We start from the raw sequence: 26,940 nt of genomic DNA, 5'->3' as shown, positions 1-26,940 counted from the left end.
GGTGTTTAAAAACTTCATCAGCATTGCTGTGTCTGATCCACTCATATATACAGTATATATATATATATATATATATATATATATATATATATATATATATATATATATATATAGTTTATTATTGTAATGTTTGTATATATACTGATCCTTTAAAAATACATTTCATCCTTTAAAAATAAATTTCACTCAAAAATAAAAATAAAGGCATATAGCTTACAGCCAAAGCGTGGCATTTCATGTGCAATACCTATTGGCGGCCTATAGAGGGCGTAATTGTTCCTCGTATTAAGTGTTTTTGGATGGCCCTGGACCCACAGCGAGACTAAACACAATAAAGCAATCATTAAAAAGAATTAACGAATATTTAAAATAGCTATAATTACTTAATCATAAATAAATCGTAAACAAAGACTGTACGTAATAACGTGAACGTGCAGTAAAATACTAATTAATTTGCAAAGGCTCACCGTAAGACAGCTAACTCAGGGTCCATCTAGAGAAAAGAGGAAGAACTACAAGCGGAAATGGGCCGTCATTAGTAAATACCAAAAAAATTGGAGAAAAATTCTGGAGTAAAACAGTAATCACAGCGTTTAATTTACACTCAGCTCTTACAGATCATTAACTTCAAACAACATGATTCTTTTGGAAATTAACAACCGTATCATAGAGGAGACGCTGACTCTAAAATTTGAGAGTGCATCTAACGGGTGAGAGAATAAAACTGCTGCTAAGAATGTCTGTGCATTGAATCTTTCTGCTTTTATAGTATGTTTGGTGCAGGATTTTGTCTGATTTTTCCAGTTTATCCACCTCTGTTGCAGTCAGTCAGTTACATTAAATGTTTAGTGCAGATTCATTACCAAGCCAGATTGGTGTGCGGGTGTGTCCCTGATAATTCACAGTTGTATTTTGATTTATTAAACTGAATCTGGCTTATATTTATTGATCAGGAGACTGTATCTTTTTGATATTCAAGTTGCTTAATAAATGCTGTTATTTACTGGAGTCTTTATTACTTTATTAGCTAGCCGTAGCTCACTTAATTTACCATCTTCAAATTCTGTGTATAAATTCTGTGGATATTTGTAATTATACGTGAATATATATATATATATATATATATATATATATATATATATATATATATATATATATATATATATATATACTCTGACACTTCCGCATTTTTGAAGAATGTGTACACCCCAAATGACTCCCCCGCTTAACACAAAGTGCACTAAGTAGCACTACTTGCATCTAATATTGCATACCCTATGTAGTGCGTAGTGCACTGAGCCATTTGAGATTGAGCCAAGGTGTGCCTATCGGCGACATACCTGAGGTAGTTCTGACATGTTCTGTTATTTAGCTCCATCTGAGTTACATCTCACACATCTGTACAGACATAAATATGCAGTTACCCGAAAATCGACATAGTAACAGTTTGACATTGCATTTCACATTATCAATAACAAGCCGGCAAACAGCAAAAAAAAAAAAAAAAAATTATCCAAAACAATGAACACACATATACACACGCACAGTCGCAATCAGAAAATATTTAACCTGTATTTAACTTTCAATATGTTATTCTTCTAGTCCTAAGCCTCACCTTTTTTGCAGCAAACAAACCACAGATCTACATGGCCAAACAGTTCTAGGTTTGATTTGTCTCTCATATGTCCCATAACTCTGCACATCTGTCCAAATAACTTTCTGAATAATTCCAATTTACTCTTATTGTGCTTCTTGGTCAATAGTGGTGTGCAGAGTGAACTCATTGAGGACATTTTTGTTAAGTGATCTTATGGTTGCCACTGACACATTTATCTCAGTTTTCATCAGGCCATCCTGTAACTGGCCTGTATACTGACTAAGGTGTCCAGGTGGCTCAGTGGTTGAATGTGCGAACCATTGTTAAAAAATTAGCTTTCAGGTTTTAATTCTAGGTGGTGATATTGGCCCAACAGGCGCAATTGGCTGTGCCAGTGGGAGAAAGGTTGACAGGATTTTATTGCCGCTATAAAATTGCGATCTCTGTTGTCTGGTTGAGGTGCCTGCTTAAGAGGTGAATGATTTGTGGAGCGCATGTAAAATGCCCCTTTGTGAGACTCTGCGTGATAGTCTCAGCTTTCTTTGGCCTGTACAAGGGTGGCATAAATAGCAAAAGAATTTGCAGTTGAGGAATTGGCAATGATTAAGTAGGGTAAAAGAAAGGTGGCAAAATGAAAAAAAGTATATAGCAACTATAAAGGCAACCCAGGGCATGACCTCACATTTTTAAGCCCTATAGCTGTTGTCTGACCAGAAAATCAGTCAAACTGAAGTTTATTATGTATGTATTTATGTCATTTCTAAATGTTTGTTCACAGAAATGAATGACCTTTTTAATTGTTAATACATATTAGATGCAATACATAGAGAGTAAGGTTGACAAAACATTTGTGTAGTCATTTAAGACATGCTACTCTTGTTGTTTTTCCTTGCTGTAGGAATAAACCTGAAGCAGTGGAAGTCACATTTGCCGGTAAGTTTGACTAACATTTAATAAAGGTTCTGTTGTTCATCGTAACTTGGCATTAAATACTATAAGTTAACTTTCTAATAAACTTGTCCTGTATGGTAATTTGTATGTTTGTGTGTGTGTTTTGTGTTTGTGTTTTGGGTGTGGACGCACACAGACTTTGATGGTGTTCTTTACCACATCTCAAACCCCAATGGTGACAAGTCCAAAGTTATGGTCAGCATCTCACTCAAATTCTACAAGGATTTGCAGGAGCATGGAGCTGATGAGGTAGACTTCTTCCTCATTACACACCATATATAGTCTGGCCATGAGACTGAATGCAAGACCCATACTTTAACCACTACAAAAATGTCTAATGCCAGTTGATTGTTGTTATAGGATAATATTAGCATGTACAAACATTTTGTGTAGGAGATCAAAACTAGAAATGTGATATGCTATATTTAATTTCAGTAGACATAAAGCTTTTAGTTTTCACCATTTAAGGAAGTACTGACTGCTGTGATCTGACTAAAAGCAGGAAGTTTAGTGTGAGTCATAACGACCTCTGATAACTTTTAGTACCAGAGGTAGCGGTTGTTCACAAGGGTTCTGAAACCTCTACTGTGAAAGAGGAAGTCATCTAAATAAAGGGTTTGATTGGTCATTTGATGCATTGCTGCATGTTTAAGCTTGTATACATGACATCAAGTTTTTTTTTTTTGTCATGGTTATTAATCTTTATAAAGTTAAATGCTTGCAATTTGTATTCCCTAGTATGTCATTAACATATTAATTTACTGGAGCTAAGGGGTTCAACCCAAATTATTAAAACCAACTCAAACTGAGACCTGGGTTCAAGCATCAGCCTTGCAACTGGACTCGTCAGGCACTCTTTAGACACAGTTGGGCGTGTGTAGGAGTGGGGATGCAAGATGGGGTATAACCTTATTGTCACTACGACGATGAATCCCACTGTCTGGTCGTTGCACCAACACAAGCGCTAAAATAATTCTTAATTATAGCATTTCCACATATGGGTATGGCTTATGTAGGCATGTTGGCAGGTAATAAAAACTTGATGCCAGATTTATGCCAGATTGTAAATAAGAATTTATTACATCACAAAATGTGTTTCCACAGTTATTAAGTTAAAAAAAACCAGTATGCTTTACACCACTTGAGTCAGTACCTTGAATTCTACACTGCTTTTGTGATGCTGCCTGGGGAAAACTTAAACACACAAAGCAAAGGACGTTTTTGTGCTCATATTTCTTTCAGAGGCACTTTGGAACTCTGTATTTGATAGAGCCACAATTTTATGTGCTACATTGTTCAGTACCCAGCAGTCATGTTGCTCCCAGATGTCAGTCTTTTATTGCTCCTAGATGATGTAGTACCAGAACTACGCATAATAAATAGGAATTCAGTACATTGTACTAAAAATTGTTGCTTACATTCAAAATGCACTGTTGCCTCACAGCAAGAAGGTCCTGGGTTTGATCCCCAGGTGGGGGTCCGGGTCTTTTCTGTGTGGAGTTTGCATGTGCTCCCGTGTCCGCGTGGGTTTCCTCCGGGTGCTCCGGGTTTCCTCCCATAGTCCAAAGACATGCCAGTGAGGTGAATTGGAGATACAAAATTGTCCATGACTGTGTTTGATATAACCTTGTGAACTGATGAACCTTGTGTAATGAGTAACTACCGTTCATGTCATGAATGTAACCAAAATGTAAAACATGACCCTAAAATCCTAATAAATAAACAAACAAACATTCAAAATGTGTCATTTTTTAAAATCTGAATTAAGTAAAGACTTGTTCTTGAGAGCTGCTTTATTATTATATTTTTTTAATGATTTGGGTGCAATTTATAGCCAGTCTTTTTGTTTTTCAGCTCTTAAAAAGGGTCTATGGGAATTTCCTTGTGGCACCTGAGTCAGGTATGTGAGGTGCTTTTTCAGATTTGTTTACATTCAAGCATACAACATACAACACAAACACATAATTCGGAAGGACCAAGCACTCCAAGTTTCATATGTTAGATTGTTGGCTTGCTAGGATTAAATAAGCATCTTCTCTAAAACTCCTATGCACACCATCTTAGTTTCTTATTGATGTTTTTTAATTGTTGTTTTGTTGTTGTTCACATTCCAGGCTACAATGTGTCCCTGCTTTTTGACCTGGAAACTCTTCCTGCTAATAAGAAAGAGATCATCCACCAGGCAGGCATGCTAAAGAGGAACTGCTTTGCTTCTGTCTTTGAGAAGTACTTCAGGTTTCAGGAGGAAGGTAAAGAGGGAGAGGCAAGAGCTGTTGTCCATTACCGCGATGATGAGACCATGTAAGTTTTCCTCTTTAAGCCACATTGGAAAGTCACTCAGTTATTAATACAAAAAGTGTTCATACATCTTACATAACTGCTTTATCCTGATTATAGCTGTAGTGGGTCCAGACCTTTCCTAGAAATACTGGGCACAAGGCAAAATGCACCCAGGACAGGGTACCGATCCATCTTAGGGCAGCAAATACTTATTCATTAACTCATTCACTTGGGCCCAAGGGGCAGTTTAGTGTTCCACCTGCTGGCAAGTCCGTGGGAGATTACTTTACTCTTCTGGAAAGGCTTTCCTCGAGAATTTGGTGTGTGTTTGTAAAGCATTAAGTCAAAAAAGTAATTATGAGATGAGGCACTGATGTTGGGTGAGAAGTCCATCACAGTAGATGTTCCAATTTATTCCAAAAGTGTTTAATGGGTTTGTAGGTCAGGACGCTGTGCAGGACACTGGTATTCTTACACTTTATGCCTCACAAACATAGTATTTATTTTACGTTTATTTCCTGTGCGCAACAGTGTGTAATGTAGTGCACAGTGCACTAATTAGACATATTAAGACATACTTTAATTTCCTTCAGGATCAATAAAGTATCTATCTATCTATCTATTATTTAGCATAGTAGTGTGGGAATTAGGGCAAGACCTGCTTTACTGAAAATACATTAACTATATGTTGAGTCAAAGCATTAGGACCACTAATATGCTGTCAAAACAGCTCTGGTCTATAGACACATGGACTCTATAAGACATCTGAAGGAGCCCTGTGGTAACTGTTATCAAGACATTACCAGTAGGTCCTTTAACTTCTGTAATTTGCAAGGTGGCTCATCCTACAGTGCACACTAGTGCTATTTTTGCACGAGTACATGTTACACATGTCCCTGGCTTTCCAGATGATCATAATGAAAACCGGACTTGTCAGACCAGGCCACATTGTTTCATTGCTCGTATGTCAAATTCTGATATCTGCATTACCATTGTAGGTTCTTTTAATGATCAACCAAGGTTAGCATGGGCACTTTGACTAGCCTGCAACTACACAGCCCCAGGAATCGAAGGGTTTGATGCAGTGTGTGACATTCACCTTATTGCCAGTATTAAAACTATCTGCAGCAACTAGCCCTTCTGTTGGTCTGCATCAGATGCCATACTCTTCATGTTCTCAGGCATCAATGACTCTTGGCTACCCAACAATCTGTCAGCAGTTCATGGCCTGTCTCTCTGAACCAGTGTTAGTGGGTATGGCTGACTGTGAGCACCCCTTGCTGTTTCTGAGATACTTCAACCCAGTCTTCTGGCCATAACAATGTGTCTCTTATCAAAGTCACTCAGGTCTTTATGCCGGATCTTGTGTTACTTCCATCAGCCCAACATTTATTGTATTTCCTACAGTCACATACACAGTTGTTACAAAATAGATTTTTGCACTTTTTTGGGAGGGGGTGTTTTGGCTCATTATTGTATAAATATATTCCCCACATCAGATGAAAAGAAATATATTATGCAGGTTAGTTGATGTGATAAAGCAATAAAATTAGGTTACTTAGGTAACTTACTCTTTACTCAAACCTTTAATTGTATTTTTTAGAGCTTAATTAATAGATGTTAATATAAACGACATTTAGGTAAATTTTGTGCATTTAATTTTAATTTTGTGCAAATTAATCTGCATGGAACACCCACCCTCTTACTTGTTTGACATACGATTAAATGTTTGATAATATAACACTTGTCTCTAGATGGCACCCTAGGTATTTGTCCACGTTGCGTATGCCTTGACTGTCTAATTGGAAATCGAATCACAGCACTACACTGTTTATTGTGTCTAAATGTTCAGCCTGACAGTGTGTGTTGTAAGAAACCTTTTGTTTTGGCTTTATTTACAGTGACTATGGTTATATCATTAGCAAAGACACTGACACTCAGCTACAGTAAAAAACTTTTTTATTTACAGGTATTTGGAGGCAAAGAAAGACAGAGTGACTGTGGTTTTCAGCACTGTCTTTAAGGATGATGATGATGTTATTATCGGAAAGGTGTTTATGCAGGTCAGAATTATTTATTATTTTACTGTTTGCCAACATCTCGTTATTTAAATTATAGTGAAGTCGTAGCCTAGTGGTTAGGGTACTGGTCTAGTAATCAAAAGGTCAGTGGTTCAAGCCCCACCACTATAGGTTGCCATTGTTGGGTCCTTGAGCAAGGCCCTTAACCCTCAATTGCTTAGACAGTATACTGTCACAAATGCTGAAAATTAAAAAAAAAATTTAAAGCAAATGGCCTTCCTTTGTTTAGTAATACTGGTCTGTAATGTCATAAATACTTGTTTAACTGGCACGAAATATGTGCATGCTAAAAAGCAAAACAACTTAAAAAAAAATGGTTGTCACTATTTTTGACCCCTTTATATGCTACATTATTCTTGTGATCCAAATAAGTTTGTACCTGCCATTTATTTTGGGTAAAAAAAAATTTCAAATACTGATAAACATTTTGAGTAAAATCTTTTGTTCAACCTTCCAATTGCATAAACATGTTTTTATTAGTGGTTAAAATTATATAAATGTGTTCTTCATCACTTTGTATACAAAATTATGTTAACACTTGAATGGTGGAAACCATTTATTCAAAAAACATACTTTATATGTGTAAGATGTTCACCATTATGTTCAGCACACAAAAATCAACGAGCAACAGTACCATTTAAAGCCCGGACACACATTTCTTGGGGAATAGACCCATTAGTTTTAACATAATTTTGACATATTTGAAATATATTTGGCTTGTCAATTAAGCTACCTAAAGAGAAATAACTTTTTTATATGAGCAATATGGGTGTTACATAAATAAAAAAATTAAGTGAAATTATGTTAAATAAAATGTTTTTTTTTTGTTTATAATGCTCTGGTTAAGGATCTAAAATCATACTCTGTTAAATATGCAAAAACAGAGGCAATAGGATATTTGCATTATTTTATTTTTTTTAACAAACTATAAACAAATGTGCACTTTTTTATAATTCTGTGATCTCTGTCTTTATTTCAGGAGTTTAAGGAGGGAAGACGAGCTAGTCATACAGCTCCACAGGTGCTGTTCAATCACAGAGAGCCGCCACTGGAACTGAAGGATACCGATGCTGCTGTAGGAGACAACATCGGCTACATCACCTTTGGTGCGTATATCTTCAAATCAGGCTGTGTTGCAAAGCTTCTGTTTGTTGTCCTGTTTAGACAACTGTCCTTCTAGAAGTTCACATGTAGTAAGTTTGCTGTTAAAAGCACAATTTGTGACAATTTTGTATGCATGTTCTACAGTTGAGCTAAGTAAGGAACATTTATGAAGGTTTTGATTTTGGACCCTTTCTGGTATAAATAACAGTAAAAGTATATTTAAAACACTTTTTATACATTTTATATCTCTTACCATCCATGATCAAACCACAACCTCAGAGTATCATTTGTACAGAAACAACATGCAAGACATACACTTATACACAGTAGGCCCATATGTGCACTAAGCACCTGTAATTTCACTGGTATGTTTTAAGTGGTAGTACATTTTAAAGCATGTGCTACCACTAGCATTACTGTTTTTGCCTAAATGTACAGTGTATCACAAAAGTGAGTACACCCTCACATTTCTGCAGATATTTAAGTATATCTTTTCATGGGACAACACTGACAAAATGACACTTTGACACAATGAAAAGTAGTCTGTGTGCAGCTTATATAACAGTGTAAATTTATTCTTCCCTCAAAATAACTCAACATACAGCCATTAATGTCTAAACCACTGGCAACAAAAGTGAGTACACCCCTTAGTGAAAGTTCCTGAAGTGTCAATATTTTGTGTGGCCACCATTATTTCCCAGAACTGCCTTAACTCTCCTGGGCATGGAGTTTACCAGAGCTTCACAGGTTGCCACTGGAATGCTTTTCCACTCCTCCATGACGACATCACGGAGCTGGCGGATATTCGAGACTTTGCGCTCTTCCACCTTCCGCTTGAGGATGCCCCAAAGATGTTCTATTGGGTTTAGGTCTGGAGACATGCTTGGCCAGTCCATCACCTTTACCCTCAGCCTCTTCAATAAAGCAGTGGTCGTCTTAGAGGTGTGTTTGGGGTCATTATCATGCTGGAACACTGCCCTGCGACCCAGTTTCCGGAGGGAGGGGATCATGCTCTGCTTCAGTATTTCACAGTACATATTGGAGTTCATGTGTCCCTCAATGAAATGTAACTCCCCAACACCTGCTGCACTCATGCAGCCCCAGACCATGGCATTCCCACCACCATGCTTGACTGTAGGCATGACACACTTATCTTTGTACTCCTCACCTGATTGCCGCCACACATGCTTGAGACCATCTGAACCAAACAAATTAATCTTGGTCTCATCAGACCATAGGACATGGTTCCAGTAATCCATGTCCTTTGTTGACATGTCTTCAGCAAACTGTTTGCGGGCTTTCTTCTGAGAGACTTCAGAAGAGGCTTCCTTCTGGGGTGACAGCCATGCAGACCAATTTGATGTAGTGTGCGGCGTATGGTCTGAGCACTGACAGGCTGACCCCCCACCAATCTGCAGCAATGCTGACAGCACTCCTGCGCCTATCTTTCAAAGACAGCAGTTGGATGTGACGCTGAGCACGTGCACTCAGCTTCTTTGGACGACCAACGTGAGGTCTGTTTTGAGTGGACCCTGCTCTTTTAAAACGCTGGATGATCTTGGCCACTGTGCTGCAGCTCAGTTTCAGGGTGTTGGCAATCTTCTTGTAGCCTTGGCCATCTTCATGTAGCGCAACAATTCGTCTTTTAAGATCCTCAGAGAGTTCTTTGCCATGAGGTGCCATGTTGGAACTTTCAGTGACCAGTATGAGAGAGTGTGAGAGCTGTACTACTAAATTGAACACACCTGCTCCCTATGCACACCTGAGACCTAGTAACACTAACAAATCACATGACATTTTTGAGGGAAAATGACAAGCAGTGCTCAATTTGGACATTTAGGGGTGTAGTCTCTTAGGGGTGTACTCACTTTTGTTGCCGGTGGTTTAGACATTAATGGCTGTATATTGAGTTATTTTGAGGGAAGAATAATCTTACACTGTTATATAAGCTGCACACAGACTACTTTTCATTGTGTCAAAGTGTCATTTTGTCAGTGTTGTCCCATGAAAAGATATACTTAAATATCTGCAGAAATGTGAGGGGTGTACTCACTTTTGTGATACACTGTATGTCAGTAAAATTGCTAAACAGTGTGTGCATAATTAAAAAAAGTACTTTGGGCTTAATAACAATTTTTTATTGCATGCTGCAAATTATCCAAGGTTATCTGGCATACCAGTTAGGTTTGTTTCAATTACTATCAGAGGTACTCGTGCCATATTTTGAGTACCACTGCTCTAAAAACATCACTACAGTGGCTGTGAGTAAAGCCAACTCATAATCCTACAGAGCAAAAAACCGCATTAATACATTCACATTTAAACATCTCTGTTATAATTTGCTGAAGTTCGTAAACATGTTTATTTATTCACTCTGAGCAAACAGCCTATATACTGAAAATCCAGTATCATTCTGACATTAAATCCAGTATCATTCCGACATTAAATCCAGTATCATTCCGACATTAAATCCAGTATCATTCCGACATTAAATCCAGTATCATCTAGGAAGATTTTTTCTTTCACTTTGTCATTGTGGGCTATTTTGTGTAGAATTTTGAGACAAAAATTAACTCAATCTATTATAGAATGAGTCTGTAATGTAATAAAACATGTTGAAAGGGGTGTTCCGACTTGATTGTATATAGACAAGTTAAAAAAATATGTGCCAGCTGACTTGAAATTTATGTTTTAGGCTTTCTTATGTGAGTACAAGTGCAAAGAGGTACAATAATTTTTTTTCTTTTGCAGTTCTCTTTCCTCGCCACACCAACGCAAATGCCAGAGACAACACCATCAATCTAATCCACACCTTCAGGGACTACCTGCATTACCACATCAAGTGTTCTAAGGTTTGTGTGTTTGATTGATTGTACTGATTAAAACAGATTGTATTTGCACTCAGCTGGAATCTGTGTTTTTCAAGTAATTGGTGTTTTTATAGTGAGGATTTTTGAAAACTTAAATAGTAATTGTAATTGTGTAATTGTATTAGTAATTGTGTTTGGACACCGTAGCTATCAAAAACTTTAAGCAAGGATTTAAAGATTCTGTGGACAAAACACATATCTGTAATTGCTGTCTGATTGTTTACTTCTTCCTGTTCTGATGAGCTTCAAGTCTTTTAGTAAGTCTTTTTTTACTCTTAATTTGTTGCTGGTAAGCTTTATTTCAGTCATCTAAATAATGTCTAAGAAGTTTAAGCAGCTACTTTATTTTTATTATTATTTGAAGTAATTAATATCATTGTGTTATGTTATGGTTTTGTTTTGAGATTTTACATACCTGAAAATAAAAGTAAGATGTACTGTATTTGTCTGAACAGTATGTTTATGTAAATATTGCTGTGTAATCTAATACCTTATGGGACTTTGCATTTCAGGCCTACATTCATACACGCATGAGAGCCAAGACCTCAGACTTTCTAAAAGTGCTAAACAGAGCAAGACCTGATGCTGAGAAAAAGGAGATGAAGACCATCTCGTAAGTTCATTTACAACTCTCAATCCACACTTTATAGCCAAAAATCTGCAAACACCTGACTTAAGCTTTTAATACACCCCAATTCAAAATCATGTGCATTAACTTAAGCTAGTCCCCTCTTGAACATCTTCCACATGTCTAAAAAGGTTATCCACAAGATTTTAAAGTGTCTCTTTGGAAATTTGTGCTTTTTCAATCTAAAAACTTTTTGTAGGGTCAGTCACTAATGTTAGACGAAAAGGTGTTGCTTGCAATCAACATTCCAATTCATTCAAAAGGGATTCAGTGGGGTTGAGGTTTGGGCTCAGTAAACGTCGCTGTTCCTTTACACCAGGGGTGTCAAACTCATTTTCACCGAGGGCCACATCAGCATTATTGTGGCCCTCAAAGGGCCGATTGTAACGTATTCTGCTGTGATTGCAGTCTGTCGTTTTTCTTGGAGGCTAAATTCTGCATTTATATTGTCCTCCTTTACCACAGACACAGCCTCATAACACAAGAGACGCAACGTTTTCTCTTCCTGAAGCACAAACTTGTTTTCATTTTCATTACATTTCCTCCTTCTGCTTAATTTTCTTACTTATCTTCTTGTACATTTTAGGATCATGTGTAAATATGTGTAACATCATCTACTGGCGGGCTGTGTCATTTTGCAGGTCACAAAATCAGCATGCGTTTTGAGAGATGCAGTTAATGTAGGATTTTACAGTGTATTTTAAGACAATTGTTCTGCCCTCGCTAATAGTTTATCCCCCTTTCCCAGCTAGACAGACAGACAGACGGACAGCTCCCTTCAGAATACAGTCAGTTTTATTTGCTTCCCAGCTGTGTGATACACTGTGTGCACCAGAATGAAATACAAAAATACAAACAATAAAAACAATAAAGAACTTAATATAGTACAAGCACACAGCTGTAGTCAAGTGTTACATCTGGTACAATTTGAGATTTAACCAAACGTAAAATAGCGCTAACGAGTTAGCATTTTGTGTAAAGATACTAATTGCTATAGTAACGTAACAACAGTATTTAATTACGGTAAATTTGTAACTAAAGCACTGTGATATACTCACTAAACATTTACAAACAACTGAGAATATAAACGCCACTACTTACAGACGATGCTTTGGTATTATACTGCAAGATAATTATTTATATTTATTATTATTGTTTACATTACTACCCGCGTTCTTTTGCCGTAAAAGTCACATGGCTTCTCATCGAAGGTCAAAGTTAGTTGCCATGACTACGATATCAACAGTTAAAGGCTTAAAGGCGCAGGTGTCCCATTAAATTATAACTGCGTCTCTGTAACGACTCGAACCATCACAACAATCATACAGTCGTTTAAGCTCTCGCGGGCCGGATCAAATGACGCGGCGGGCCGGATGTGGCCCGCGGGCCTTGAGTTTGACACCCCTGCTTTACACAATACTTCATGAATCACATGGTCATTGTTTTTATGCTAGAATTAAAAGGGTCTTCCAAAAACTATAAAATGCATTTTATATAATTCATTTTATACACTGGTTAGCACTGTATGTGGCTAAAACACTTGAATAATAAAATCCTATTAATTAGAGAAAAGTGTCCATATATGTTTGGCCATACAGTGTATATCTTCAATTGCTCCTTTAAAATACACTCAAATCTTTTGTCAACCCGGCTAAAATGGACAAAATGCATTTTGTGTTTCCTGGTGAAACCAGACCAGCCAAGACCCTGTTGATGATGATATTAATGATGGAAAAACAAGACAAATGACATCTACAAATCAGATAGATTTTTATTGGCAAAATGTAAATAATAATTTTTTATTTGTTTATTAAATATTTAGTGTTAAGTATTTGGTAAATTCTGAGTATTTAGGAACTCGTAACTGGTCGTCATGAACTCCTGTCTTGCTGGGTTTTGAGCATGATGTTAATACTAAGGCCAAATTTTCGTAGTAATTTATCAACTTGGGAAAGTTCAGAAAGAAAAATGAAAATGTATTGAGACTAGGGATGTCCCGATCACGTTTTTTTGTTCCCGATACCGATCCCGATTATTAATTTTGATCCCGATCCGATACCGAGTCTCAAACCGATACTTGTATTTTCTAGATATTGTCTAGATAAGAACTGGATACTACTGTTCACACAGTGCACACTTCAAGTACATAACAGTTATTCAAATTAATCCAATGTACATGTTTAACAACTAAATAGCTCTGCAGTGCTGTGGGGAAAAATGCTGCATCCAAGCTATTGGCTTAATGTTTTGTATTTTTACAAAATCAATCAAAAAGAGTGAGATGATTACAGTTTTACTTTAAACTTTACAATCGAAGAAAAAAAATCTGTTTAATGCAGTGATACACTAAAAATGAACAGAAATCTGTGTAGCAGCTTAACTTGAATATAAGAAAAAAAGTTACTTAAAAGCATTACAGTAAAACCTGAATACCAAAATAAAATGGAAAGGCTCTTTTGTTATAAAGGAAAGCCAGTTTTTAAAGTGCTTGTATTGTGACAGTGGTTTGATGGACGTTTCTATGCGAAGTGAGTGTGTTTTGACCCTTTGGGGCTTCCATAGTGCATGGAATAGCGTGCTTGACTCTAGCTGTCCGCTATTCGGTACCGTAACAGAAGAAGTTAATAAAGTGTTATGCTCCCGACAATATGTGAATATACTGTGTATTTATTTCTTTATTAAACGAGTGCATCACTACGTTGTTTTGTAAACCGGTGTGATCCTTGACTCACACACCATATAAACAGTAAAATTCTACAGTAATGAACGCAGCTCTGCTCCCACCGCCTCGTGAAACGCTCGCATTGCAGACATTACACGTCGCTGCTGGACTTGTTTCACTTTCCAATTTAAAGTATTTCCACACAGCGGACATGCTGATGTAAAACAAAAGATCGGGATTATGATCGGGTTTAGTAAAGCCGATTACGATCGGGTTTAGTAAAGCCGATTCCGATCAGTTAAAAAATGCCTTGATCGGCCCCGATCTTTGAGATCGGATCGGGACATCCCTAATTGAGACAGTAAAATAGCTACATGCCGTGTGTGTGTGTGTGTGTGTGTGTGTGTGTGTGTGTGTGTGTGCTCATTTAGTCTTTTATTCGTGGGTTAGAATTGTAATGAGAATAGGCATTTCTGTACAAGCATTTATCATTTGCTCTTGATAACACTAAGAATAGAACAGTGTTAAATAATAGCCTATTTAAATAATTAGAACTAATAAGGTCTATTGATTTATTAGCTTTTGTAGTTATTTAGCTTAAATGAGCAAGCACTCACATCCTGCCCACATCAAAATAATGTCTAAAACGAGTAACCAGGAAATTCCCCTAAAGTGGGGAAAAAATCTTAAATAGAAGCTGATGATTTTGTCCAGCCTTTGAAGGCGTTTTGTCCCCTGTATAGTTATAGTTGGACTCATCTGGTTAGTTTTGGTCATACAACATGAGTACCCAGTACCAGCGAAGCCCATAACAAAACAAAATTTTGTGTTTGGAACATGTACAAGGAGTAGTTAGGGCAGCACGGTGGCTAAGTTTGTTGCACTGTCGCCTCACAGCAAGAAGGTCCTGGGTTCGATCCCCAGGTCCGGGTCCTTTCTGTGTGGAGTTTGCATGTTCTCCCCGTGTCCGCGTGGGTTTCCTCTGGATGCCTCTACATGCAAGTAAGGTGAATTCGAGACACTAAATTGTCCATGACTGTGTTCGATGTTAAGGTTTGGGGTGGCACACTGGCTCAATTGGTGGCACAGGCGACTCACAGCAAAAAGGTCATTGGTTTGATTCCCAGGTGGAGTGGTCCAGGTCTATTCCCTGTGGAGTTTGTATGTGTTTCCTGTGTCTCTGTGGTTCTCCACAGGAAGCTCCGGTTTCCTCTCACAGTCCAAAGCCTGTGTTGACTGGTGCAATTACGACCTCTGCTGGCTGACTGATGGCACCTGCACAGAGATGAGAAAAGAGTTCTCTCAGGGTGTGTCTCTCCATACACAACGCTGAGCTGCACTGCACTCGTCAAAGTGTAGGTGATAAGATGCATACAGCATGCTGTCCACGTGTCGGAGGGGGTGTGGGTTAGCTTTATTCTCCTCCATCAGAGCAGGGATCGGTGGAGAGGAAGCATGACGCAATCAGGCAATTGGACGTGCTAAAAGGGAGAAAAAGGGGAAAAAATGCATAAACAAATTTTTTTTTTTAAATCCTAATAAAACAAACACATTTTAAGGTTTAAAAATTTTGTTTCTTGACCAAAAAGTTTAAAGTCTACTTTTGATCTGGTACATTGCCTTATTTGTGTCCCAGTACTGTTTGCGGTAATACATAATGATGAATCCAAATCCATAACTTGCCCTGGTTATTGTTCTTGGGATCTTTTTACAAACCCGTTCAGCTGAATTATTGCCACAGAGTTTCATTTTGCTTTTATGCAGCCATGATCAGAATTTTCCCAGACAATAGCAATGTCTTTTATACTAAAACCAGATGCAACTTACACAAGAACATATCAAATAACAAAAGAAAGGTAATTTAACACTTGCTCTCCCCACTGATTATAATGTGCTATAAAATAGCATGCTTATCTAAAATCTACTGTACATAACCCCTGTTGATAATTTTCCTGAGAAGGAAATAAGGAAACATGATAAGGATTTATGCATAAGTCTTTGTAGGAGAAATACTCAAGAAAGAGAAAGAAAGATAAGCTGTGTGAATAAGGTACAGGTAAAAAAAACTAAGCAGAAAAATGTAATACAAGCATATTTCTACCACGTACATAAATAAAAAAAGCAATGTCGTGATATAAATCATGTATTAAAATTACATTGTATTACCAACCCCCATTTATAGCAACATATAACATACAGGTACATGGTCTAGTATCTTTATAGTTGAGGCTTTAAAGCAACAGGTATTAAAGGCAGCTTGAAAACACCATACTCCTCCTCAAATAATATTTTTAAGCTGTGTGTATTATATATGATTTGATGCGATTTACTTTCAAAACCTTTAATGTTTGTGTAAAAATACTGTCTTGGGTGTTTCATATATGAACGTAAATCCAAGTAGTCTGAAGTAAAACATAAAGTAGAACAAAATCCATTTCTATTAGATTGAGATATGCTTGCAAGCAGTTACTATTATTCAAAATGCTATCTATTACTATCTAAACTATCATGTTGTTAATATTACAATATGGATTTAGAATATTTAACCCCCTTGACTTTTTGCACACTTTAACGTATGGCAGATTTATACGTATACACAGAAAACATTAGGACCACCTGTCTAATATGCTGCAAACACAGTTCTGAACTGGTAAGACATGGACTCCACAAGACATCTGCAGAAGTCCTGTGCTATCTGGTACCAGGATATTACCAGCAGATCCTGTAAATTTTGTAAATGGCAACAGTGCATCCTGAAGCCTGTATGCCTATTCAGGGTGCTTTCAATGGAAAACAGGAGTTAGCTTGGGCACTTTGGTCTGCGACTACACAGCCCAACACAGGAAAAGGTTCAACTCGCTGTGGCATTTACATTCACATTGTGACATTTACCTAATCACCAAGTGATAAGGTGAAGTATATGCAATAAATGCCAGTAATTGCCTTTAAGTATTCTGGTATTAATGAGTTTTGGCCAGCCAGCAATCTGCTGGATGTTTGTGGCTTTTTCTTCCTTGAACCACTGTTAGTGGGTATTCACCACGACTGCCTGATCCTATATCTGTTGCATTCTGCAGGTGAACTGAGTGACTGCCATCAGCCCAAAATTTAATATATTGCTGACCATAGTCATTGCCATTTTTGTTCGTAAATTTGCATTTTATCATCCATAAGGATGAAGTAAAAACATGTTTTTAAAGGTTTTCAGACTTCTAAAACATGAAAACACTGATTCGCAAAATTGTGTAGACCCATATTATTTATCCTTTTTAGCAGCCCCTTTGGCATCAGGTACAAGCTGTACATGCTTTGTAAATGTGGATCTGGTTAACTTATCCTGTTTTTCATTGCAGGTCTTCTTAAGCTCCATCAAGTCTGTAAACTGCCATATTCAGGTTTCCCCACAGATGTTCAGTGTTTCCAAAAAAAAACTCTAAAACATTATGGGTGGTTAAGTGTGGCAATTATATAATAATAATAATAATACATTTTATTTATATAGCGCTTTTCAAGATACTCAAAGACGCTTTACATAAGACAAATAATCAAAACAAATACGTACATACACCATACAAATCATAGTACAAAATCAAAATAGTACATCAACATCAAGAATAATTAAGATAAAAACAAAGAGAGCAGCATAAGACAGTTCATTAAAAATTAGCTAAATTATGAGAGAGAACAACAAATATAGAACAATTTCTTAAAATTAGACAGAAACAGGACAGATTTACATGCAATCAGGAAACTGAAAACTTTACAAGTTTTAGGATCTAGGACTTCACATTTCTGTCGTGATCTAAGTATAAAAACTATTAAAAAGAATAGCAAAAATAAAAGCATTTATTTTGTGTTGTTACATTCATTCACAAAGTCAATGGCTCTTTGCAAATGTGGTAAATTTACATATTGGATAGGTGTACTTAATAAAGTGCTCAGTTAGTGTATGACTAGTTAGGCCTCTGAACAAAGTTGAACAAAGAACAGTTAGTCTTAGCACACTGCTTGTGCTGGTGTTGGGAGGCAAGCAGTCTGACAGGACTTCTTTTTGTTATTCTTGGCCCAAGATCCATGCACCTCATGTTATTTGGCTATGATATAATCTGACACCAATACAGTACAACTGGTGTTACTTCAGTTTAGTAAAGGCACCCTAAAACTTAATTTTGTGGGTGACCTGAAGTGCGTATCTTCCTTAGCTAACAGATTTTAATGGTTATCCATACATTCAGTTCTGTTTGTCCTGTACTTTTGGAGCAGTTTAAAGATTTCCTTGAAACATTTCTTTTATTAAATGTCATTAAAGGTGAGTGTAGTAAACAGAGGCTCCCACAAAGTAGTTTGGGCACAGGAGTGTTTCTACTTGCTTCAATCAAATGCCAACTTTTGTTTGCTTTGTTTCAGGGGCAAGACATTCTCTCGCTGAAGAACATGGATACTCCAAACCTGAGCTGATGTCATTTGATAAGACCCTATTGCACCACCAGTTTTTAAAGGCTCTAAACCTCTTTTTGTGTTTTGTTTCTGCTTTTTAAAAAATATATGCTTCAGATTGTAACCTAAGACATCCTTGGAGCATTTCAAAACATAATAAAACCCTAAATACATAGATTTATCTGTATAAATTAATGTTTTGATACCTTTTACTTTGCATATTTACCATCTTACTACTGCCATATCTGTCTCTGTTCAAATTTTTCATACCCCTCTTATTTTCATTGCTGCTTTTGATGTCATAGCTCAGTGGATGGTAGACATGATAAATAAACCTCCTTTACAAAATGTACTGGGTGAAATGTTTTTAGAAATTCTTTCGGTTTTGGTGTACTCGTTTTTAAATTTTTGTTTACTTAACTTATTCGAGAGCAAATAAGGGTTTGTTGTTTGCTGCTGTTAACGCTTAGCAGTAAAAATGCTGATAAGTATCACTTTAAAGCACATTCTGTTTAACTTCTATGGAAATTGTCAGGTTGCAGGCTTTGATGCAATGCATTTAGTTTTTAAATTCCTGGCACCCTCATGAACAATAGTGGTAGTGACTGTGATTGTGTACTCACAGTGATCAGAAAAAAAAATCTGCTCAAACAATAAACATAACTGGGGGGTTTTTTATATTTAAAAGCACACTTATTTTTTTAATAAATTTTTTATTTATTTTAAGAATGCTACAATATCATTGATATACCCAAAATAATATTTTAAACTAGCTCAAATACAGCCAAACAGTGACCTGAGAAACTCCTCTTCCAGAAGTAAATTTCATGATAATTTCATTCATAGACATTGCAGAAACTGCATAGACAGAAATTAAATAGATCAAACCAAGCAGTCAGCTAGCAGAAACAAGTGCAAGGCTTCAAGACTCTTGATGTACTGTACAGTGCTGTAAAAAGGTATTCTATTTTTGCTCATTTGTCATATTTAATTTTTAACTTAACAACTTCTTTGTTAGTTTAGATTCATTCCTACATTTCAGGTCTGCAACACATTCCAAAAATACATGTTCTTCATTGCCTTTAAGTATTGTGGTATTAATGAGTTTTGGCCACCCAGCAACCTGCAGGATGTTTGTGGCTTTTTCTTCCTTGAACCACTGGTGGGTATTCACCACCACTGCCTGATCCAGATATAATTATTTTGCCCTTATTAAATACACTGCCCATATCTGTTGCATTCTGCAGGTGAACTATGAGTGACTGCCATCAGCTCAAAATTTAATATATTGCTGACCATAGATCCATGCACCTCATGTTATTTGGCTATGATATAATCTAACACCAATACAGTACAACTGGTGTTACTTCAGCCTAGTAAAGGTACTCTAAAACTTAATCTTGTGGGTGACCTGAAGTGCGTATCTTCCTTAGCTAACAGATTTTAATGGTTATCCATACATTCAGTTCTGTTTGTCCTGTACTTTTGGAGCAGTTTATAGATTTCCTTGAAACATTTCTTTTATTAAATGTCATTAAAGGTGAGTATAGTAAACAGAGGCTCCCACAAAGTAGTTTGGGCACAGGAGTGTTTCTACTTGCTTCAATGAAATGCCAAATTTCATTTGCTTTGTTTCAGGGGCAAGACATTCTCTCGCTGAAGAACATGGATACTCCAAACCTGAGCTGATGTCATTTGATAAGACCCTATTGCACCACCAGTTTTTAAAGGCTCTAAACCTCTTTTTGTGTTTTGATTCTGCTTTTTAAAAAATATATGCTTCAGATTGTAACCTAAGACATCCTTGGAGCATTTCAAAACATAATAAAACCCTAAATACATAGATTTATCTGTATAAATTAATGTTTTGATACCTTTTACTTTCCATATTTACCATCTTACTACTGCCATATCTGTCTCTGTTCACATTTTTTATACCCCTCTTCTTTTCATTGCTGCTTTTGATGTCATAGCTCAGTGGATGGTAGACATGATAAATAAACCTCCTTTACAAAATGTACTGGGTGAAATGTTTTTAGAAATTCTTTCGGTTTTGGTGTACTCATTTTTTAATTTTTGTTTACTTAACTTATTCAAGAGCAAATAAGGGTTTGTTGTTTGCTGCTGTTAACGCTTAGCAGTAAAAATGCTGATAAGTATCACTTTAAAGCACATTCTGTTTAACTTCTATGGAAATTGTCAGGTTGCAGGCTTTGATGCAATGCATTTAGTTCTTGAATTCCTGGCACCCTCATGAACAATAGTGATAGTGACTGTGATTGTGTACTCACAGTGATCAGAAAAAAAATCTACTCAAACAATAAACAAAACTAGTTTTTTTTTTTTATATTTATATATTTGATTTATTTTAAGAATGCTACAATATTATTGATATACCCAAAATAATATTTTAAACTAGCTCAACTACAGCTAGACAGTGACCTGAGAAACTCCTCTTCCAGAAGTAAATTTCATTCTTAGACATTGTTGAAACTGCATGGACAAAAATTAAATAGATCAAACCAAGCAGCCAGCTAGCAGAAACAAGTGCATGGCTTCAAGACTCTTGATGTACTGTACAGTGCTGTAAAAAGGTATTCTATTTTTGCTAATTTGTCATATTTAATTTTTAACTTAACTAACAACTTCTTTGTTAGTATACATTCATTCCTACATTTCAGGTCTGCAACACATTTCAAAAAAGTTGGGCCGGGGACAATTAAGGGCTAGTTATAGGGTGAAAAAAATAAATATTTTACCTCAGGATAAATAAAGTATCTATCTATAACAATGTGATATCAAACAGGTGGGGCGGCACGGAGGCTAAGTGGGTAGCACTGTTGCCTCACAGCAAGAAGGTCCTGGGTTTGATCTCCAGGTGGGGCGGTCCGGGTCCTTTCTGTTTGGAGTCTGCATGTTCTCCCTGTGTCTGCGTGGGTTTCCTCCGCCTGCTTCGGTTTCCCCCCACAGTCCAAAGACATGCAAGTGAGGTGAATTGGAGACACTAAATTGTCCAAGACTGTGTTTGGTATAACCTTGTGAACTGATGAATCTTGTGTAATGAGTAACTACCGTTCCTGTCATGAATGTAACCAAAGTGTAAAACATGACGTTAAAATCCTAATAAACAAATAATCAAACAGGCACAAAAGCAGTATTTACAAAAGGACTTTGAAGAGCAAAAATGGGCAGTTTGTCAACAAATGTGAAAAAAATATTGAAATGTTTTAAAACCATGTTCTTCAAAGAAAGATTGGAGGGGTTTTGCATAGATCTTCCTCTACAGTGCATAATATCATTGAACAATTGGAGGAATTTGGAGGAGCTGAACACCAGTGAACTCCAATTTTTCAGATGACACTGCTATAAGAACCGCCATTCATCAATAGCTGATATAACCCCATTGGCAAGAAATTACTTCAGCAAACCTTTGTCAAGCACTATAATACGGAGTTACAACCACAAATGCCACCTAAAACTTTACTATAATCTTACTTTAATCTTACTTTCTAAATGCTAAAATGCATCATCATAACCCAAACACACAAGAAAACCATAGATGGTAGATAATCTAGGCCCACCCTCACACGCACACACTTAACATTTGGTTAGTCTACCCATTTTTTTTATTTTTTACTAACTCATTCAAGAGCAAGTGAGGCTTTGTTGTTTGCTGCTCTATAATTACTCACAAAACAATGTTATTTAAAGAAGAATTGGAAGGGTTTTGCATAGTTCTCCCTCTACAGTGCATAACATCATTAAACAATTCAATGAATTTGGAGAAATTTTAGAGCGTAAATGGCAAGGGCACAAACCTTTGCTGAACACTTGTGATCTCCAATCCCTTAGACAGCAATGCTATAAGAACTGTCATTTATCAATAGCTGATACAACCACATGGGCAAGGAGTTACTTTAGCAAACCTTTGTCAAGCACTTCAATATGGAGTTACAACCACAAATGCCACCTAAAACTTTACTGTGCAAAAAAAAAATAAAGTACTCATTTTAAGGGCTTGCCACAGCATCTTAATGGGATTCAAGTCAAGCCTTTGACTCGGCCACTCCAAAACTTTAATTTTGCTTCTTTGCAGCCATTCATAGGTGACTTGCTTGTGTGCTCTAAATCGGTGTCCTGTTGCATAACCTAACTGCACCTAAGCTTTGGGTCACTAACTGACTGGTGACCATTCTCTTTCAGAATTTTTAAATAGAGAGCAGAATTTGTGGTTCCATTAATTATGACAAGTTGACCAGGACCTGCAGAAGCAAAGCAGCTTCAGACCATCTTACTACCACCACCATATATGATGTTCTTGTGGTGGAATGTGGTTTTAACAGTACCCATGTCTTCCATAAAGATCCACCTTTTATTCATAAGTACACAAAATACTATCTTAAAAGTATTGGGGGTCAAAAATGTGAGACAATCCTTTGTGTTTTTTTGGTCTGCAATGGTTTATACCTTGCAACCCTCCAATGGATGTCATTTTTGTCTTTCGTATTGTAGAATTATGTACACTGACCTTAACTTAAGGCAAGTGAGGCATGCAGATGTTTGTCTGGGTTCTTTTGTGACCTTAATGAAATGTGCATTCTTTGGTAGGCCTGTCACTTTTGGAAAGATTCTGATGATTCAAGTTTTCTCTATTTGTGGGTGATGGCTCTCACTGTGCTTCACTAGACTCATGTTCTGCTTTTTGAGACCTTCTAGTCTGCTTTACATTGCCAGACAGATTCTATTTCAGCAATGTTTAGATTCAAGGTGTCGCTAGTGAATTGAAACCCAATTGTCAATTGAATTTGTTTAACTGGTTGATTTAGAAGCTTAATCCACATGGGTGAAATAGCTTTTGAATAAATTCTCAGTTAATTGAATAATCATTTAAAAGCTGTGTTTTGTATTTACTCATGTCTTTATCTTATATTAAAATGAATTGAAAGATCTGAAACATAAATGTGACAAATTAGGAAAAAAATAAAAGAAATTTGGAAGAGGCAAAAACTGGGGAAAAAACTAAGAATCTCATATTTTATCACAGATTTCATTGTCTGTTTCTTTCACCAATAAAGCGTTAAAATATGTGTTTTTATACTAACACATTTTGTTAAACATAATTTCATTTCTTTAAGTTTAACTAACACCCAATTCACTTCTGCCACCTAAATAACCGGTTGCACCACCTTTTAGTAACAATGCAACTAAATGCAACTACACTTTTTTCTGTAATTTGATAATAGTCATTCACATGAGGATCAAAGGATCTCCAGTTTGTCAACAAATGCATGAGAAAATTATTGAAATGTTTAAAAACACCGCAATCAAAGATTGGAAGGGATTTGCATATTTCTTCCTCTACAGTGCATAATATCATTAAACGATTCAAGGAATCGGGAGGAATTTCAGTGCGTAAAGGCCAAAGGCACAAGCTTAAGCTGAACGCCTGTGATCTTCGATCCCTCAGAACCGCCACTCAACAATAGCTGATATAACCACATGGGCAAGGGATTACTTTGGCAAACCTTTGTCAAGCACTATAATACAGAGCTACATTGACAAATGCCACTTAAAACTTTACTGTGCAAAAAAGAAGCCTTATGTTAACCATGTCCAGAAACAGCTTCTCTGGACTCAAAGGCATCTAGGATGGACCATCACACAGTTAAAAAAATAGACGCTGTTTTCTCTGGACCAAAGACGAAAAGACTGTCCAGACTGTTATTAACAACAAGTCCAAAAGCCAGGGTCTGTCATGGTATGGGGATGTGTCAGTGCCCTTGACCAAGGTCATTTACACTTCTGTGATAGCAGCATTAATGCAGAAAAGTACATTGAGATCCTAGAGCAACATATGCTGCCTTCAAGACATCATCTTTTCCAGGGACATCCAACGCTTTACTGTGTGGATGTTTATTAATAAATAAAATAAAGTTGAGCAAAAAAAACATGAAATTTCTCAGGTTCATCCTATCTTCAATCAAATAAATGTCAAAGTAAATGTAAGAAACTCTCTTACTCTTTCAAAAGCATAGATGGTAGATAAACTAGGCCCCATCCTCACACACACACACAATAATTAACTAGACACATACCAATAATACCCCAAGAACTACATACCATCAACTATTTACAACAGGTGTGGGGTTACACCTGACATCTCTGTGGCATGGTGTGACTTGCTTCTTTAGAAATGTAAGTGTAAGGAATTTTTTCAGAAGGTCAGATTTCCTTGAGTCTTATCCTTGTCGCTCAAGCACATGCACAGATGACTTCAAACAGGTTGATTTAATTTACTCATCAGAAGCTTGTTTAAGTTAACACAACCATTTGCAGCCACTGCTCACTTAGTATGAATATGGCCATAGAAATTAATAATATATTCAACATTTTTGTATTTTTTGAAAGATTTAATTTTCCATTCAAATTGTTATGAAAATTATCTAATTTGTAAAAAATGAATGATTTAAAGAAAAAAAATTGACATGCATCTTTTAAAACCTATAGTATGAACTGTATATTCTTAATTGGATGCCTGCAACATTGGGTTTGGGGAAAGTTTGGAAAGTTTATGCAATGATGAAAAGCACATGTTTTGAAACGTTTCACTGGAAAACTGGTGAACGACAAAAGATGATGCAATCATGGTCATATATGAAAGATGCATTAATTAAAGCTTCAGTTGTTTAAAAATGGCATGCTGACGGGCTTGGGAATACTTTGGGAAAAAAAATTCAGTAAACACAGCTCATTAGTGCATCTACAATTGCAAGTTAGGATTCTATGGAAGCCACATATCAACAAGATTCAGGAATGCTGGTGACCTTTTTGGCTCATGCTTATCTATATACAACAATCAAGCAACAAAAAAAACAAACATATTACAACAATCAGAGGTGTCAGAAGTATGCATGTTCTTTGCTTAAATAAAAGTACTACTAATCTAATAAAAATACTCAAGTATAAGTTAAATTATGGCTTACATAGTTTACTCAAGTAGAAATCTAAAATTACATGCTACTAAATTTACTTAAAGTTTATTTGTTTACTACAATTATTTACTACGATGTTTTACACTTTTTGTTACATTCATGACAGGCCAGGTAGTTAGATTACACATGATGTAAAAGGGTTCAAATATTTCTTTAAAAGCCTTTCTAACTCAATTTGTGACAAAGAAATGTATTTTACTGAGGGCAAGCGATACAGTTGTACAACTACATGAATCATCTGCAAAAATCATAGAAATGACATTATCATCTTTAACTAACCATCACAAAAAAATTCAGACATGAGGAACCAAAATTTACATAATACTTTGATTTTTTTTTAAATAAATGGTGCAAAATCACGCATAACTAGACATGTCAATATTCCTTCATGCAGTATAAGGTATACACTACTTGTACACTACGTGACGCAGCATTCAGGTCAGGTGACAAACAAACCTACAGTGAAGCACGAGGGAAACTTAAAAAAGACATCAGGGAGGCAAAACGGAAATACAAACAGCGCATTGAGGACCATTTCAACAACAACAATGCACACAGCATGTGGAATGGTATAAAGGCACTGTCCGACTATAACACCACCAATGTCCTGCCTAATGATGATCCGACACTGCCCAATTCTCTGAACCAATTATTTGCCCGCTTTGACACTCAGAATGAGGCTCTGCCCATCCCGCCACTCACCAACCCAACTGCTGGAGGACCAACACTGGTTCTAAACCACCACCAGGTGAGAACCACCCTGAGGAAAGTCAATGCAAGCAAAGCAGCAGGTCCAGATGGAGTTCCTGGCCGGGTGCTGAAAGCATGTGCCGACCAGCTTACAGAGGTGTTTACCAGCATATTCAACCTCTCACTCCAACAAGCTGCTGTCCCAACGTGTCTCAAATCCTCCACCATCGTTCCAGTACCCAAGAAATCAGCTTCATCATGCCTGAATGACTATCGTCCAGTGGCTCTAACACCCATAGTCATGAAATGCTTCGAGAAGCTGGTGCTGTCACACATCAGAACAGTCATCCCACCTGGCCTGGACATGTATCAGTTTGCCTACCGACCAAATCGCTCAACAGAGGACGCCATAACAACAGCACTCCACACCGTGCTGACACATTTGGAGGAACCTGACAGCTATGTGAGGATTTTATTTGTGGACTTCAGCTCCGCATTTAACATGATCATCCCCAATAAACTGGTCAGCAAACTGGTGAACCTGGGCCTGAATTCCTCAATGTGCACCTGGATTATGGATTTTCTCACTGGACATCTTGGCAACCACACCTCCTCCACCCTCATCCTAAACACAGGAACTCGCGTAGT

At 36.9% G+C, this 26,940-nt stretch overlaps 1 protein-coding gene across 1 annotated transcript; it reads left to right on the top strand.

Moving 5' to 3' along the window:
• Nucleotides 1–504: 504 nt before the first annotated feature.
• Nucleotides 505–18,787, top strand: LOC134316427 (actin-related protein 2/3 complex subunit 2-A). The gene is made up of 10 exons (XM_062996788.1): nucleotides 505–710; nucleotides 2,496–2,530; nucleotides 2,685–2,797; nucleotides 4,403–4,448; nucleotides 4,663–4,849; nucleotides 6,798–6,891; nucleotides 7,889–8,015; nucleotides 10,765–10,865; nucleotides 11,396–11,496; nucleotides 18,581–18,787. Exons 1-10 carry the CDS (start codon nucleotides 637–639, stop codon nucleotides 18,600–18,602), a joined length of 900 nt encoding a protein of 299 aa, XP_062852858.1. The 5' UTR covers nucleotides 505–636; the 3' UTR covers nucleotides 18,603–18,787.
• The last annotated feature ends 8,153 nt before the right edge of the window (nucleotides 18,788–26,940 follow it).

This window comes from Trichomycterus rosablanca, chromosome 6 (genome assembly GCF_030014385.1).
Source record: "Trichomycterus rosablanca isolate fTriRos1 chromosome 6, fTriRos1.hap1, whole genome shotgun sequence".
NCBI lineage: Eukaryota > Metazoa > Chordata > Actinopteri > Siluriformes > Trichomycteridae > Trichomycterus > Trichomycterus rosablanca.
This window is presented reverse-complemented; position numbering and strand designations above follow the sequence as displayed.

Bases quoted from the DNA above. Each gene is read 5' to 3' on its own strand.
- LOC134316427 (XM_062996788.1), top strand. From the start codon at position 637: ATGATTCTTTTGGAAATTAACAACCGTATCATAGAGGAGACGCTGACT. The intron at 6,892-7,888 runs GTCAGAATTATT...TCTTTATTTCAG, and splicing joins TCGGAAAGGTGTTTATGCAG to GAGTTTAAGGAGGGAAGACG. The intron at 8,016-10,764 runs GTGCGTATATCT...TTTCTTTTGCAG, and splicing joins CATCGGCTACATCACCTTTG to TTCTCTTTCCTCGCCACACC.